The sequence below is a fragment of the Nicotiana tomentosiformis genome, chromosome 1 (genome assembly GCF_000390325.3).
Source record: "Nicotiana tomentosiformis chromosome 1, ASM39032v3, whole genome shotgun sequence".
In the NCBI taxonomy this organism is placed as follows: domain Eukaryota; kingdom Viridiplantae; phylum Streptophyta; class Magnoliopsida; order Solanales; family Solanaceae; genus Nicotiana; species Nicotiana tomentosiformis.
In genome coordinates, this window is record NC_090812.1 from 98425913 (window position 1) to 98440047 (window position 14135).

Consider the following 14135-nt stretch of genomic DNA (forward strand, 5'->3'; position numbering starts at 1 on the left):
AATAGGGCCTATGGCAACACTTTTTTCTGCAACGGTTGTGCAGCCGTTACTATAGACTGTGTACTGCAACGGTTGCATAAGGTTCTGCTATCACCACACTAGCAATGAAGTAGTGTCACAACCGTTGCCGTAGAGTGACTCTTTGCAACGACTTTTGTAACTGTTGCAATAAAGAGATCTGTGGCAGCGGTTAGGTTACTTATTCTTTTATTGGAACAGATTATTAGTTCAGTAAATACCTCCCCCTCCCCCTCTTCGCTAAACCTGCCATAACCTTTACTTTTACCGAGACACCACAATTCATTTCTCACTACCACAACCTCTCCCTCTTCTCCGCCATAGTTCCACCACTTCCACGCCCTCGTCACAGCCCCAAAAACTCTCCTCCATAAACGCCGCCCTCCTTACAATCGTGACACTAGTTTCCTCGACCAACCCCACCACTTGAGAACTGTCTGCCACCATCAAAACCAACAGCGATGGCCGCCCAACTTCAATAATTTCACCACACTTACTGTCAGACTCATGCAATCTATCCTAAAGCCATCAATTCATCCCGCGAAATCGTCGTCGGTAGATCTATTTGAGGTTTCTTCGCTAGAAATCGGTGGCTGAGGGAGAACAAGAGGAAGTTATAAATTTTTAAGGTTTCTTCCTTAATCATCTTTTTTAGCTTATTAATTTCTTGCTGAGTCCATTATTTTCTTTCAATTGAAGCTTTGAATTTAAATTGGGGATCTCTTGAGGTATCTTATATTATAGTTCCTTCCCTTTGCTCTTGATTTTTTTAAAGAAAATAGAATATTTAATATTTCTATCTAATTTTCGTTTATATCTTTATAGTTGTTTGTAAGAAGGATGCACTGATTATGTTTTCTGTGTTGTTTATAGTTATAAGTTTTGCCCAATTACAAGTCCCAGCTTAGGTTTTGCTTTGCCTCTCACCTTTGGTGGTTTACTAGGGCTGCTATATCTATGCTTGAGCAGGTACAATTTGGTCTGCACTCCAAAAATAGTTTGAATTTTGATACTATGAAAACAACTAATTATCTTTTGGTAGTGGCCATCTTCTGTTTTATAATATTCATATGAGGACTTTGTATGTCTATAAATGTGTTACTTTGATCTAATAGTTGTTGAAACATTTTTTTTCTTTAGTTCCTCTCGCTTAAGCATTAAAGTTTAAAGTTTTTCTGTTTAAATATCATGTATTAGCTTGAGAGTATATATATATATATATATATACACACACACACACTTGAAGATTGTATACCTTGTAATGCTTAGTGAATAATAATCAAACTGTAATCATATTTTTGACTCTTTCCTTCAATATATTTCTAATATTGATTACATGGTGTCAATCTGTTGTGACTAGAAAAGTTCAAGAAACGAAACTTTAAAAACATATCTAATGCTTTTGTTCGTTGTAATACTTTGGTATTGTTCAATATTCAATACTTCTTTATTTTCATTTGTTTGTACCTTTGTGTTGTCTATGCTCCAAGGTTTAGACCTATCGTAACATGTGTTTTAATGACATGTTACTTGATAAAGAACTAATACCAATGCTAGTATCTTGTAACAATCTGAATGGATGGAAGTAAGTTATTGCAACTGGTTGACCAATTTAGCCATGGTTTCATGATTTCATCGGCCAAGTGTTAGACATAGTTTATGTAATGCACTTTTGTGGGATTGAGGCACAAACTATTTGTATTATGAAGAACTATATATTATTTCTGGAGATTGTTTTCCCAATGTAATTGGAGATTGCTGTTTTAACCTGTAGAAGAATAGAAAATATTTAACTACTGGAGGTCCCTCTTCATCTATTTTTATTGTGAAGAACAAAATATATTTTCTGAAAGCGAAAACGACAATTTGATCTTGTTTGTCAATTTCTTAATTTATGTTTAATTGTTATGATTTAATAGAATTTGAAGATTGCGTACCTTGAAGTGATTTCGATCTTAAACCATTTTTTTGGAATTTGTGGAGTGAACATCTTAAAACTGTGGTTTCGATCTTAATAGCAACCTCTTAGATCTGTGAGTGCATTTGTGGATGCAGGGAAGTGAAATAGTTGTCGAAAAAGTTCCCTTTCTCCAAATCTTTTCTTAACTAAGATATAAAGTTGAATAGCTTTCACCGTGATGTAATTTACTTATAATATTTTCATTTGCCTGTAACTCCGTTGGCTGCCAGTAGCAATTGCTAATTCAATTGTTATATTTTCATTTTGTTAGGTTTGCAATTGGCTTTATCTCCGACTATGGCCTTCTTGAAGGTATACCCATTTTCTTAATCTTCTTACCCTTTTATTCCTTTACATTTCTTTTTCCACTTACGCGAGCTTGAAATTAAGACTGAGGTAGTGATCATTATTGAAGGTGACTGTTAAGCCTTCAAACATCAACTATGAAAGTGGTAAAATTAGCTAAATTATTATCTTTCTTTGACATCTTGATGTGTTTGGTCATATTGCTACGCTCCTTGTACTACCACAAGTTTTCTTCCAATCTAAGATAATACAAAGTTCATCTCTGTTTGGACTTTGCCTAAATTCCTTGAGATTCTTCTTTATCATAGTTGGTACTTGTGATGAGGACGTACAATGCAGTTAACACGCTTTTGAATCATAATGTTTTTGCATAATCCTTTATTCTTGTTGTGCTGAATCTGACAGTTCTTTTTGCAATCTATTTCTTGATGTCACAACTATAGTTTTTAGTTTCTAATTTTATCTTTACCTTTCTTTTGACTGGGCATTCAACTATGTCAAAATTTCAGTTTGGATTGTTAGTAGTATGTACTTCAACATTTAGACGATTATGCTTCCAAGTGAATAATAAATTATATTGAGAAATTGAGCTTCTTGTTAGTACTTTTTCAGGTGAAAAACTTTGAACTTAGCTCCATTTATCAATATAGCAGTTTAAATATTTCTGGGTTGGACTGGTCAATTGGATGATGGACCATATGTTAGAAAAAGCTGTCAAATTATATGGCCTTCTGTGCGTGTAGAAATTCACCATCATCTTGTTGTAGCAAATCATTCTATGTTATATTACTTATGCTTTGGTAGTTTTATACCTCTTTCCATCATTTCAAGTAACAATTAGAGAAGAAAACTTGAGCACAATTTGCATAATGAATTCTTTTGTTGCATAAAAAATAATGCTTGGTTGAGTACTTAAACTATTCCCTATTCCACAATAGCAACGCTTATCTAGGACCTCACTATTTTATATCTTAGCTTTCAGCTTACTTTATTTTTTGACTTTTTTTAATTAATTCATGTAATTCCAAATCTGACAAAGATTGATTTTTTTAATGGTTTTATAGGTGAAGCAAATGAACAAGGATAGATGAAAGTTGTGAAGATCTTACTCAAGAGTATTGGTTGATTGTTGTTAGACTTTTAGATGTTCTAGAATCTTTTATTTTAGAAACTTTTGTCAACTTATGTATTAACTCTTGAATTGCCTAACGACATTGTATATTTAGCTTTTATATATAGATAATACTAGTTGGATATTTTAGATATAATTTTATATATTGATGAGCAGTTTCCTTTTGAGATTTACATAATTTATTATATAGGTAAATAAATGTGGTATAAAACCACCAAACCGTTGCAATAGCTTGTGGTGACCGTTGCACTAGCTCATAATAATTGTTGCAATAGCTTCAACAATCAGTACATAAAACAATATTGCAACGTGTTTGAACCGTTCTATTTGACAAGACAACCGTTCCAATCCGCCTATGGCAACATTTTGTAACCGTTGCAAAAGACATGCTTATGGCAACGATCTTAGAACCGTCACGAGAAACCGTTGCAATAGACCTATTGGCACGCGATCTGATGCGACGGTCCCATAACCGTTCCAATAGGTCTATTGTAACGGTTTTGCTTGTTGTGACAATGGTTTTTCAGGCATTGCTATAGGTCTATTTTCTAGTAGTGGATCTTTTCAGTCTTTTTTTCTTTCTAGATGATAAATTTATTTTATTATTTCATTTTCCTTCTCTTCAATTTTTTTTTGTAATTAGGCTTCTGTTTTATCCTCCTTATTTCTCTTTACTCACTTTCTAGAAAAAATCTTGGATGTAGTTTGAAATTCATCCGATTTCTTCTCGCATAAATGCTCTAATTTTATCAAGAGACCTTCTTGAACACACTTTTCTTGATTTCCTTTAAGATATTTGAAAATTTACATCTTTATCAGGATGAACATCAATGTTTGTCGAGGATTAGAAATAATGACTCTCGTCGAATTGGAGAAGAAATGATTATCCCCTCTTTTTACCTTGATTTTTAAATAAAACTGGTATTAACATTAATTTTTTTTTTACTCACATTTAATGACATGTAATTTTTTTTATTAACATGTGTAGTGTCGCTTGGTAAAAGTTTTAGTATCTTTGGAGAGTATATTTTAGCCATGGAATAGTTTAATATGATATTCAAAAGAGGTGATATATAGTTTATGAGGTTTTTTAAATCATTAACTTATTAACTAAGAGTGATACGTATTTTGAAGCATTTTGGTTTAATGTTTGATCTTTCTAAGTAGTTTTAGGTTTTAAGCATTATATGTATTGATTGCAACAAATATGATGATTTCAACATATAGACTAAATAGATTTGTTGATCTTTTATAAATAAATAGCAAACCAACTAACAAAGAGCGCCAAATGATGATTAATTTTTCATCCTCTAAATTTCAAACAAAATAGATACTATAAGAAATAAGATATTTAGAAAAAAATATATTCTTAAAGAGTTCTTGATTTACTTTTTTTCTTCTTCTTAAAATGATCACTATATTATATGTTATTTGTACTTTATCAGTCTTAGTATCTTTAAATTGCCGGACTGGTAACAAAATATTTTTATATTTTTGTTCTACATTAGATTCATTAGATCATTTTAAAATTTTTTGTCTAAATTATTACCTACGTAAAGCTATTTAGCAGTGTATATTACCTTATTATTATACATTAAATTTATTAAATTATTTTAATAATTTTTTATTTATATTATTACGTAAAACTGGTTAGCTATAGTATATTACCTCTTTATTTGCTTTTTTTGAATTGAACTTATTTGTTTGGGTGCAGAGTTTAAGGAAAAAAAAAAGAAAATTTTAAAATTTATGATCTAAAGTAATTATAAATAATTGTCTAACTACAAATTATCTTATTAAGGATACAATGGGAGCTTAAAATTATATTTTTCAAATTTAGAAAAAGATTATCCTTTTCAAACCGACTAAAAAGAAAATAAGTACATTCTTTTTTAAACGCAAGGAGTGGTAGATTTGATTACTAAATAATTACTTATAATGGGTAGCGAGTTTGATTTTGTGTTGTTAATTTATCATTTTAAACAAAAAATGCTAGTTAAATACTAATAAATAAAAATGGATGGAGTAATAGCCTGTTTGGCCAAGTTGGAGAAATCTAACTTATTTTGAGAAATATTTTTTTTTCAAAAGTGTTTTTGAAAAAAATACTTTTGGAGAGAAACAGTTTGTGTTTGGCTAATCACTCTGAAAAGCACTTTTGAACAATAATTTGCGTTTGGCCCAACTTTTCAGAAAGTGCTTTTAAGTATCAAATTAGGAATAAAGACATGAATAGATTTACTTAATAGTTAATATTATAAGTAAATAAATAATCTTAAAAATTTGTTATTACAGACAATAATTATTATTTTTATTTTATTTAAGTAAAATATGAAAATAAAATTTAAAAATACTTAATTCTTTTAATATAAGTTAAATATATTAAAAATCATTCAACAAATATAAAAACATTCATCCCTAAAGTCACTATATATTAAAAAGTTATTCTAAAAATAATAAAAAATATTTATACATTAATATCCTTAGTATTAAGTTTAACGGTTATTTTGGTATATATATATATATATATTATGTTTTATTAAGGATATTTTTTATAAAAAAAAATATTAAAACTACTTCTATTTCTAAATCGGCTAACAGGTTGCAAATGTAAATGAAAAGTGAAATGAGAAAAGTTTAGGTGAGGCCCACTTCTATTATCTATTATTACTATGTAATATGTGTGCACTGCAAAGTCTAATGGGGCCCATGTTTTGTAAACAGTTACATTTGAAATAAAGTTGAAAAGACAATAATAACCCTGCATCTGCATTTGCCACACAGGCAGCACAAGAAGCTTAAATGTTGCTTCTAATATAAGAGAATCACATGCAATTCAAGTTACTGTTTGTATTTGAGGTGGGTCCCGGTAGTGAACATGTTTGTGATGCTTACATAAGATTTTTAATTGAAAATTGAAAATATTTCCCACTAGATCATTATATTAAAGTATAATATATGGAAAAAAATTAATAGGATTTCACACACCGCTGATTACAATTTTCGACCGTTGTATATTATACTTTTTCCTTTTCTATATCGGACGCTCCCCCACTCCCAGTGATAAAGTAAGTACAAACCTTTACTACAAACCCGGGCCCACGTGGCCCATTAACTGGGAATGGATACCCGAGTAACACGTGGCAAACTCCGACTGGACGAGGATAAAACAAAGTACAAAAACCGAGGCCGTTGAGTTATGGCATTTAAATTTTCTCCTCTGTTCAAAGCAGTGGGGAAAGAGAAGAGAGAGAGAGAGAGAGAGTGAGGGAGGGAGTTTCAGAGTTTTCGTCGCCGTTTTTGTTCAAACTTCGGATTGTTTGAAGATTAATTTTTCAGGTGAGTTGCATTCTCCAATAATACAAAAAAGCTGATCTATAATTTAAAATCAGTGTATATAATGTACTACCACTTTAAATATAGTAATGAGTCTTAAATGTTTTTAAATTTCAGGTGAGCTTTTTCAGTTACTGAATGTTTTGTGGCGCATCTATATATTTTCTCTTTTTTTTTTACTAGCTTAAATATTGTGCTTAATTTATAGTAATTTTTATTAGAAGAAAATGGTGGTGGAGGGAAAGGATAAGCTATTGTCACAGTGGTGGTGGTTTGACATTCAGAAGAAGAGCACTCCAAATCGTTCGCCGTGGCTTCACTCAACTCTGGCCGGTCAGAAATTACTCTTTTTCTTCCTCTTTTCTATGTGTAGCACTAGAGTTCAAATTTTTTATAGACTTTGGTGAACAGCTTCCAATTTTTATGTTTGTTCTTGTTTAAGTGAATAAATGACCGTTAGAGACCTTTTCAAAAAGCTTTGAATTTTCAACAGGGGTTTTCAGTTAAATGTGTTTTGCCTGCTACTTTGATCATTTTGTGCTTGTTGGAAGGTTTAAAAATTAATTGTCTACGATATAGAGTATCTTTTTGTGTTTATTTTCAACAAAGAAGAGAAAAGTTGTGACCTTTTTTTTCATATTGCTTCAGTTTGATTGGTTTTTGGGCACTTTAATTTTGTTACACAGAATTCTTCAACTTGTTAGCTGATATGTTTGGAAACACAGCGGCTAGTTTTCTTACTCAGTCACGGTATATAGCTAGACTTGTTTGAAATGGTGCACATTGGCTCTGTTGTTAACTCTAGGACCTTTTAAAACCATGTCGAGTGAAGAGGAACCGGACAATACAGTCTTTCCTTTTCTTTAAGTTTCCTGAAAACCCATGTTCAAACTCCAATAGTACGTTCGCAGTGGTAATAGTAGTTTGTACTGGATGGATTCAGAGTCGGATCCATGATTTGTACTTTTATGGGTCCGAGATGCCATTGAACCAGCTGATTATTTGAGTTATTGGGTTCAATGTATAATATTTGTACATATTTAGTAAATTTCTTAATACGTACACAATTTGGGTCAAAACTACTTGGTTCTGCTAAACAAATACCTTATCCTGTACATTCGCTCCTGGATGGATCTATGACATACTGAATACCTGAGCTAAGATGATAAAAATCTTGGCGACTATAGCGGTATACAGCATTTGCTCGAGTGAACAAGAACCCTCAGTTATTAAGGGGCCCGCGTTCTTGGTTCTTTTTGCTAGGGTAGTGAACATTTGCTCATCCAAATAGTGTGTAATTCTAGTCCTACTTGGTAATTATTGTCTACTAGTCCTTGAATCTGGTCCAGATAGACAGGCAATCTTCTCCGTATTTTCTCCTAGTGTATTTAAACAGTCTACTATGCATATTTTTTACATTGTAATTGTAGCCTGGCTTTATGACTTTTTATATATATGCCTCGTGTCCCTCAATTGTGGTTCAATTAATGGAATGAAAACTTTAAAGCAGATGCAAAAGCTTCTAACGTGGTTTTGGTTATCCTTTTTTTTTAATCTCTAATCATCAATTGATTACCAAATTATAAGGTGGACCAATTAATAGTCCAGTTGGACAAAATGTACACCACTTTTGGAGCAGTTGTGACTTGTGAGTAATTTTTTTTACTTAGAAGTTAGTATCTTTTCTTGCTTTTGGACGTTAATTTTCTTCATCATAGCATGTTGAAAGTGAGTCAACTTTTGGCCCTACCTCAGTGTTATGTATAAACCTCTTTCTCTCTTTTAATTGTTTAATTAAAGTTGATGATTGTTAAGTATCCTGGGCTAGCAAGGTCTCTGGACCTGCTTTATATAGCTTGTTGAAATTGGATATTGTTGCAGAACTAGATGAGAAGACAGAGGCCATGCTGAGGATAGTTGAACAAGATGCTGATTCCTTCGCCCAAAGAGCAGAGATGTATTACAAGAAGCGACCGCAGCTCATTAACATGGTTGAGGAATTCTACAGGGCCCATCGGTTGTTGGCTGAGAAGTATGATCAAATCAAGTGTGAATCTGGTACTCGCCTTTTAACACCGTGGATGTCTCCGTTGTCTTTCACCAAGTATCCTCAAGAGAAATTGATGAGGAGCTCCACGGAAAAATCCTATGACAGTTATTCAGAAACCTTTGATCCTGAGTCTGAGTTATCCGATGATATGTCTGAGGTCGAGGATCCTGACTTAGAAGAAGAAGAAATACAGACTCCCCGACCAGGGAAGGAAACAGTGGAGGTATCAAGTGGCTTTTGCGTCAACAATGATGAAGTACTGAAGCTGAAGGAAGAAATTGAGAGGCTGAAAGAAGAGAGCAAAGTGCAGCAGGAGCTTCTAATGCAGAAAGATGAAGAGAAAAGAGAGGTCATCAGACAACTCAGTTTAGCTGTGGATTTGCTGAGGGAGGAAAATGTTATGCTGAGAAAGAGTGTTGCTAAGGCATCTCCAAAGAAGGAAAGTCTTTGTATTGAGCTCAAGACATCAAAACAAGAGGGGTTTTGGAAGAGGCTCTTCAATTGATCTACTTAGTCAGAGGCTGCGAATTGAATGATACTGTAGTTTTGTTGTTTGTACAATTGCTTCATTCTTTATACTCTTGTTGTTGTCTAGAAGCAGTGATATAGTTAATGTATGTAGGATTTTGAAGTACTCTTATTACATTTGCTATTCTAGTACTCCTAAGTCATTCTTGATGTTATTATGGTAAGAACAATTTGTTGTAGTATCGTAATATATAAAGTATTAAGTACAGTTTTTCATTCATTTCTTGGATACTGCAAAGTTTTCATTAATAACCATAACATATAGTTAGCAAATCACATCAGCTATGTATGTCCTTAATAAACTACATAATATACCCATCCAAAGAAAGAACCAGAATGCAAATCTTGAGACAAACCAAACAAAATCATGTTTATTCCCTTCTAGTTTGACACAAGACATGTGAAATCTCAATTAATTTGTTTAATGAAAATGTAATACACCTCAGAAATGAAGCCTAACAAAATTATACACTACTGAAAGAAGATGAGAAAGAGTATAGTACATAATAGAAGAGAAAACTGTTAAACTCTATCAATTGTACCTTAAAAGACACAACCAACAATGGACAAACATACTCGAACCTTCACACACCGTGGAGCTGCGTAAACCAGAATGAGATTAGACCAAGTACCAGCATTGTACACAGAGATGACAACAGAGGAACTGCAGAAGCAACTGGCAAAGACTCAGAAGGCGAAAACGGAAAAAATGTAGGTCCAGGAGCAATCATAGCATCTGGATTGGGAGGGCTGGGGCTAGAAGGAATTAAGGGCAGTGCAGAATCAGTAGGAGCAAGCTCAGAGCCACCTGGTGAAGGAAAAAGAGGACTTATATCAGGAGAAAGAGCAGGTAGTGGAGGTGAAGATAAAGGTGGATTTGGTAACAATGCAGGTGCAGCTGAAATAGTAGAAGCTGGTATATTTAACAAAGATGCTCTGTTCAAGGCCAGTGAGAGAAAAGTATTTTGGCAGGCCAAGAAAATAACAACCCAAATCAAGAATAGCCTAGTAGAAATGGAAGTGGAAGCCATTAATGACGAGGGAAATGAATGCTAACAATTTTGGAATGAAGGAATATTTGAGGAAGTTGGTATTATGATTGAAGGATTATTATCAAAAAAGAAGAAAGATGGGAATGATAGGTGGCACAAAATAGTTGGGAATCTGGACTGAGGAGACAGGTTCGCATGTGGTGTTATAAAAGGGACAAGATTGGTGAGTGGATTTTTGTAAGGGAACACATGAGGTTGAATAGGTTGCTTGTGTCCTTTTCTTGTGGCTTTTTCCACCCATTTCTTCGTCCGTGAAATTCTTGTTTCTGACATGTGAACCCCTCCTCCCATTAATTCCCCACCTCCATCTATTTCAATGATTTTAGTTCCTACTGAGAATTTGAACTCCATAGTCTATACTATACTTTAGTCTAGAGGGGTGAAGTTCAGCATTTGCATTCCTATAGAGAACTCCTAAACTCCAAACTAGCCGAAAATGCTCATTTTGTGCTTGCTCATGCAGATGTTTCCGTGATATTTATTGTAAATTGTCAGCTTGCATCCGGCTGGGAGTGGTTTCAACCGGGTATATTTGTGCTCTCTTTTAACCGATTAGGTGAGATGTTCACATCATTCAAGCATGTTGAGATTTTAAGCTTGTGTAACTTAAAGAGGGTGAATGAGAAATGGAGGAAAAATGAAATATTTGAGTTTCCCTTGAGAAAGGGATATTGTCTCATATCGGAGGAAGAAAAGACTTTTGATGGGTATATATATAATTGCTCTTCTTCCAGCTCTTAAAGAGTTAAGAAAAAGGCAAGCCTCGCGTCGTCGTCGCTCGCTCGGCTTTAAATTTGGTCAACGATTGATTGATTAATCTTTTTGGACAAAATTCCTTTCGTTAAATAATTAACGAAAAAGTTCAATCCGGAATAACCCATGACCCGCAGCCATGAACTCTATAAATAGAGTTTGAATCCCAGAATCTTTCCTTACGAAATTTTCTGAGCTTCTTCTTCTTCTTCTTCTGCACAATATTTTCCAGTGTGTTTTACGACCATTGAGTGGTTCGCAGTTCATCAGAGTTTTGGTACCTATACACTGGTGAGTTAAATCGTTCTATCCTGGGAGGATGTATTCCAGCACCTCGGATACTTGAGGGGAATAATTTCCTTAAGGACACACTGTGTATTCAGTGGGCTCGATTTATTCCTATACTGTTTTCTTGTTTTCCAGAATCTATTTCGTTAAACAAGTATTACTAACTTTCTGTTTTATTTTTTCAGAAAGTTTAATTATTTTTTATAGCAATACAGAATAATAACAATCTTAAGGAAATTATATTTTTTTTATATTCTGTATTTTGTTTGTGGAGATTAAAACCTATGTGGTTTTCTACTCCTTCTGAATTTTACTATTCTGATTTGAAGATATAAAAACTTCATCAGAGTATTGAAATTCGTAAGACGATTTGAAGAACATAAAAATTTCATCATTTTTCTGTAAAACAGTATATAAAAACTTCAGTTTTATACATACTGTTTTTTTTGTTGTTAATAACAGTATTGTGTACTGTTCTGATTTTGCCATTAATTGAACTCTTCTATTATTTACAGTGAGATTTGGCAATTGATAACGGAAATTCTTCTGTGACTATTGCGGCAACGACGATAGCCTCGTCAAGCCGGACTGCTGTTCCACCGGCAGAGAAATCGGGGAAATTTTCCGGAGCCAACTTCAAAGGATGGCAGCAAAGGGTGTTCTTCTGGCTTACCACACTTGGTATGCAGAAATTCACTAGTGAAGAACCTCCAGTGCCTGCTGCGGACATGACGGACAACGAGGAATTTATGATTGTTGAGGCGTGGAAGCAGGCAGATTTTCTTTGCAAATGATATATCTTAAGCGCTTTAGAGGATGACTTGTACAATGTGTACAATGCGATGAATACTTCGAAAGAATTATGGGACGCACTTGAGAAGAAGTACAAGACTGAAGATGCATGCTTGAAGAAGTTCGTGGTTGCCAAGTTTCTAGACTATAAAATGATAGACAGTAAAACTGTTGGAACCCAAGTTCAGGAGCTTCAACTTATTTTTCATGACCTTATTGCTGAAGGTATGGTCGTGAATGAAGCATTTCAAGTGGCTACAATGATTGAAAAATTGCCTCCTTCGTGGAGAGATTTCGAGAACTATCTTAAGCGCAAAGAAATGAAGTTGGAAGATCTTGTGATTCGTCTCAAGATTGAGGAAGACAACAAAACAGCCGAGAAGAAGTCTCGTGAAAATTCAACGATCATGGGAGCTAATATCGTTGAGGAGACTGCTCCAAAAAGTAAGAAGAGAAAGAGGTCTTCTGGACAGACTAAGGAGTAGAACAAAAAGAAATTCAAGGGCAGCTGCTACAATTGTAGAAAAATCGGTCACAAAGCCCCTGATTGTCGTCTCCCGAAAAAGTATAAGAAGAAGGGACAGGCCAACATAGTGGAGAAGAATTATGACATTGATGATCGGTGTTCAATGCTTTCGGAATGCAACCTAGTTGAAAATCCGAAGGAGTGGTGGATTGACTCTGGAGCCACTCGACATGTTTGTGCTGTCAAGGAAGCATTTGCGACTTACTCTACTGCTGGTCCCGAAGAAGAGCTTTCCATGGGAAATACTGCAACAGCCAAGATTGAAGGTTATGGAAAAATATTCCTGAAGATGACTTCCGGCAAGGTGTTAACGCTCAACAACGTTCTTCATGTTCCTACTATTAGGAAGAATTTAGTTTCTACTTCTTTGCTTGTTAAGAACGGATTCAAATGTGTATTTATTTCTGATAAAGTTGTTGTAAACAAGAATGAAATGTATGTTGGAAAGGGCTACCTCACAGAGGGCCTCTTCAAACTAAATGTAATGGTTTTTGACAGTATGAATAAAATTGCAGCTTCTTCTTATTTATTGGAGTCAAATGATTTATGGCATATTCGTTTAGGACATGTCAATTACAAAACCTTGCGGAAGTTAATTAATTTAGAAGTGTTGCCTAAATTCGAGTGTAATAAATTAAAATGTCAAATATGTGTTGAGTCTAAGTTTGTAAAATATCCTTATAAGTCTATTGAAAGGAATTCAAATCCTTTAGACTTAATTCATACTGACATTTGTGATATGAAGTTGACACCATCTCGAGGTAGAAAAAAGTATTTTATTACTTTTATTGACGACTGCACTCGATATTGTTATGTTTATTTGCTTAATAGTAAGGATGAAGCAATTGAAGCATTTAAGCAATACAAGAATGAAGTGGAGAATCAATTGAATAAAAAGATCAAAATGATTAGAAGTGATAGGGGTGGAGAATATGAATTTCCATTTGCAGAAATATGTTCGGAATATGGAATTATCCATCAAACTACTGCACCTTACACACCTCAATCCAATGGAATTGCGGAAAGGAAAAATCAGACATTAAAGAAAATGATGAATTCTTTATTAATAAGTTCCGGATTACCGCAGAGTTTGTGGGGCGAAGATATCCTTACAGCTAACCGAATACTCAACAGAGTACCCCACAACAAAACGCAATCTATTCCATATGAAAAATGGAAAGGAAGAAAACCCAACTTGAAATATTTCAAAGTGTGGGGGTGTCTAGCAAAGGTACAAGTTCCTTTACCTAAAAGGGTTAAAATCGGATCAAAAACTGTTGATTGCGTTTTCATTGGATATGCTACAAACAGTAAAGCATGTCGGTTTTTGGTTCATAAATCTGATAATCCCGAAATTCACATTAATACGGTAATGGAATCAGATAGTGCTGAAT

The 14135-nt window shown here is 33.9% G+C and overlaps 2 protein-coding genes and 1 long non-coding RNA gene across 5 annotated transcripts; 2 read left to right on the top strand and 1 right to left on the bottom strand.

Annotated features, from left to right (window-relative positions):
- Window positions 1–270: 270 nt before the first annotated feature.
- On the top strand, window positions 271–3583 carry LOC104085029 (uncharacterized). The gene is made up of 4 exons (XR_683743.4): window positions 271–647; window positions 892–987; window positions 2250–2290; window positions 3349–3583. It is a non-coding gene; the product is annotated as an uncharacterized lncRNA (long non-coding RNA).
- A 3041-nt stretch (window positions 3584–6624) lies between these two features.
- LOC104085027 (protein NETWORKED 3A-like) lies at window positions 6625–9550 on the top strand. 3 transcript variants are annotated; one of them, XM_009588988.4, is made up of 3 exons: window positions 6625–6755; window positions 6974–7085; window positions 8634–9550. In XM_009588988.4, the coding sequence occupies exons 2-3, from the start codon at window positions 6980–6982 to the stop codon at window positions 9305–9307; spliced, it is 780 nt and encodes a 259-aa protein (XP_009587283.1). In that variant the 5' UTR covers window positions 6625–6755; window positions 6974–6979; the 3' UTR covers window positions 9308–9550. The 3 variants fall into 3 exon arrangements, with proteins under 3 accessions (XP_009587283.1, XP_009587284.1, XP_018622477.1); XM_009588989.4 differs by having other exon boundaries at window positions 6638–6755; window positions 6977–7085; XM_018766961.3 differs by having other exon boundaries at window positions 6643–6755; window positions 6961–7085.
- Window positions 9551–9914: 364 nt separating this feature from the next.
- On the bottom strand, window positions 9915–10361 carry LOC104085026 (classical arabinogalactan protein 26-like). The gene has a single exon (XM_009588987.4). The coding sequence runs from the start codon at window positions 10359–10361 to the stop codon at window positions 9915–9917; it is 447 nt and encodes a 148-aa protein (XP_009587282.1).
- Window positions 10362–14135: the final 3774 nt, after the last annotated feature.

Excerpts from the sequence above, each read along its gene's own strand:
- LOC104085027 (XM_009588988.4), top strand. The coding sequence starts at position 6,980 with ATGGTGGTGGAGGGAAAGGATAAGCTATTGTCACAGTGGTGGTGGTTT. Across the intron at positions 7,086-8,633 it reads GCTTCACTCAACTCTGGCCG|AACTAGATGAGAAGACAGAG; the intron begins GTCAGAAATTAC and ends ATATTGTTGCAG.
- LOC104085026 (XM_009588987.4), bottom strand. The coding sequence starts at position 10,361 with ATGGCTTCCACTTCCATTTCTACTAGGCTATTCTTGATTTGGGTTGTT.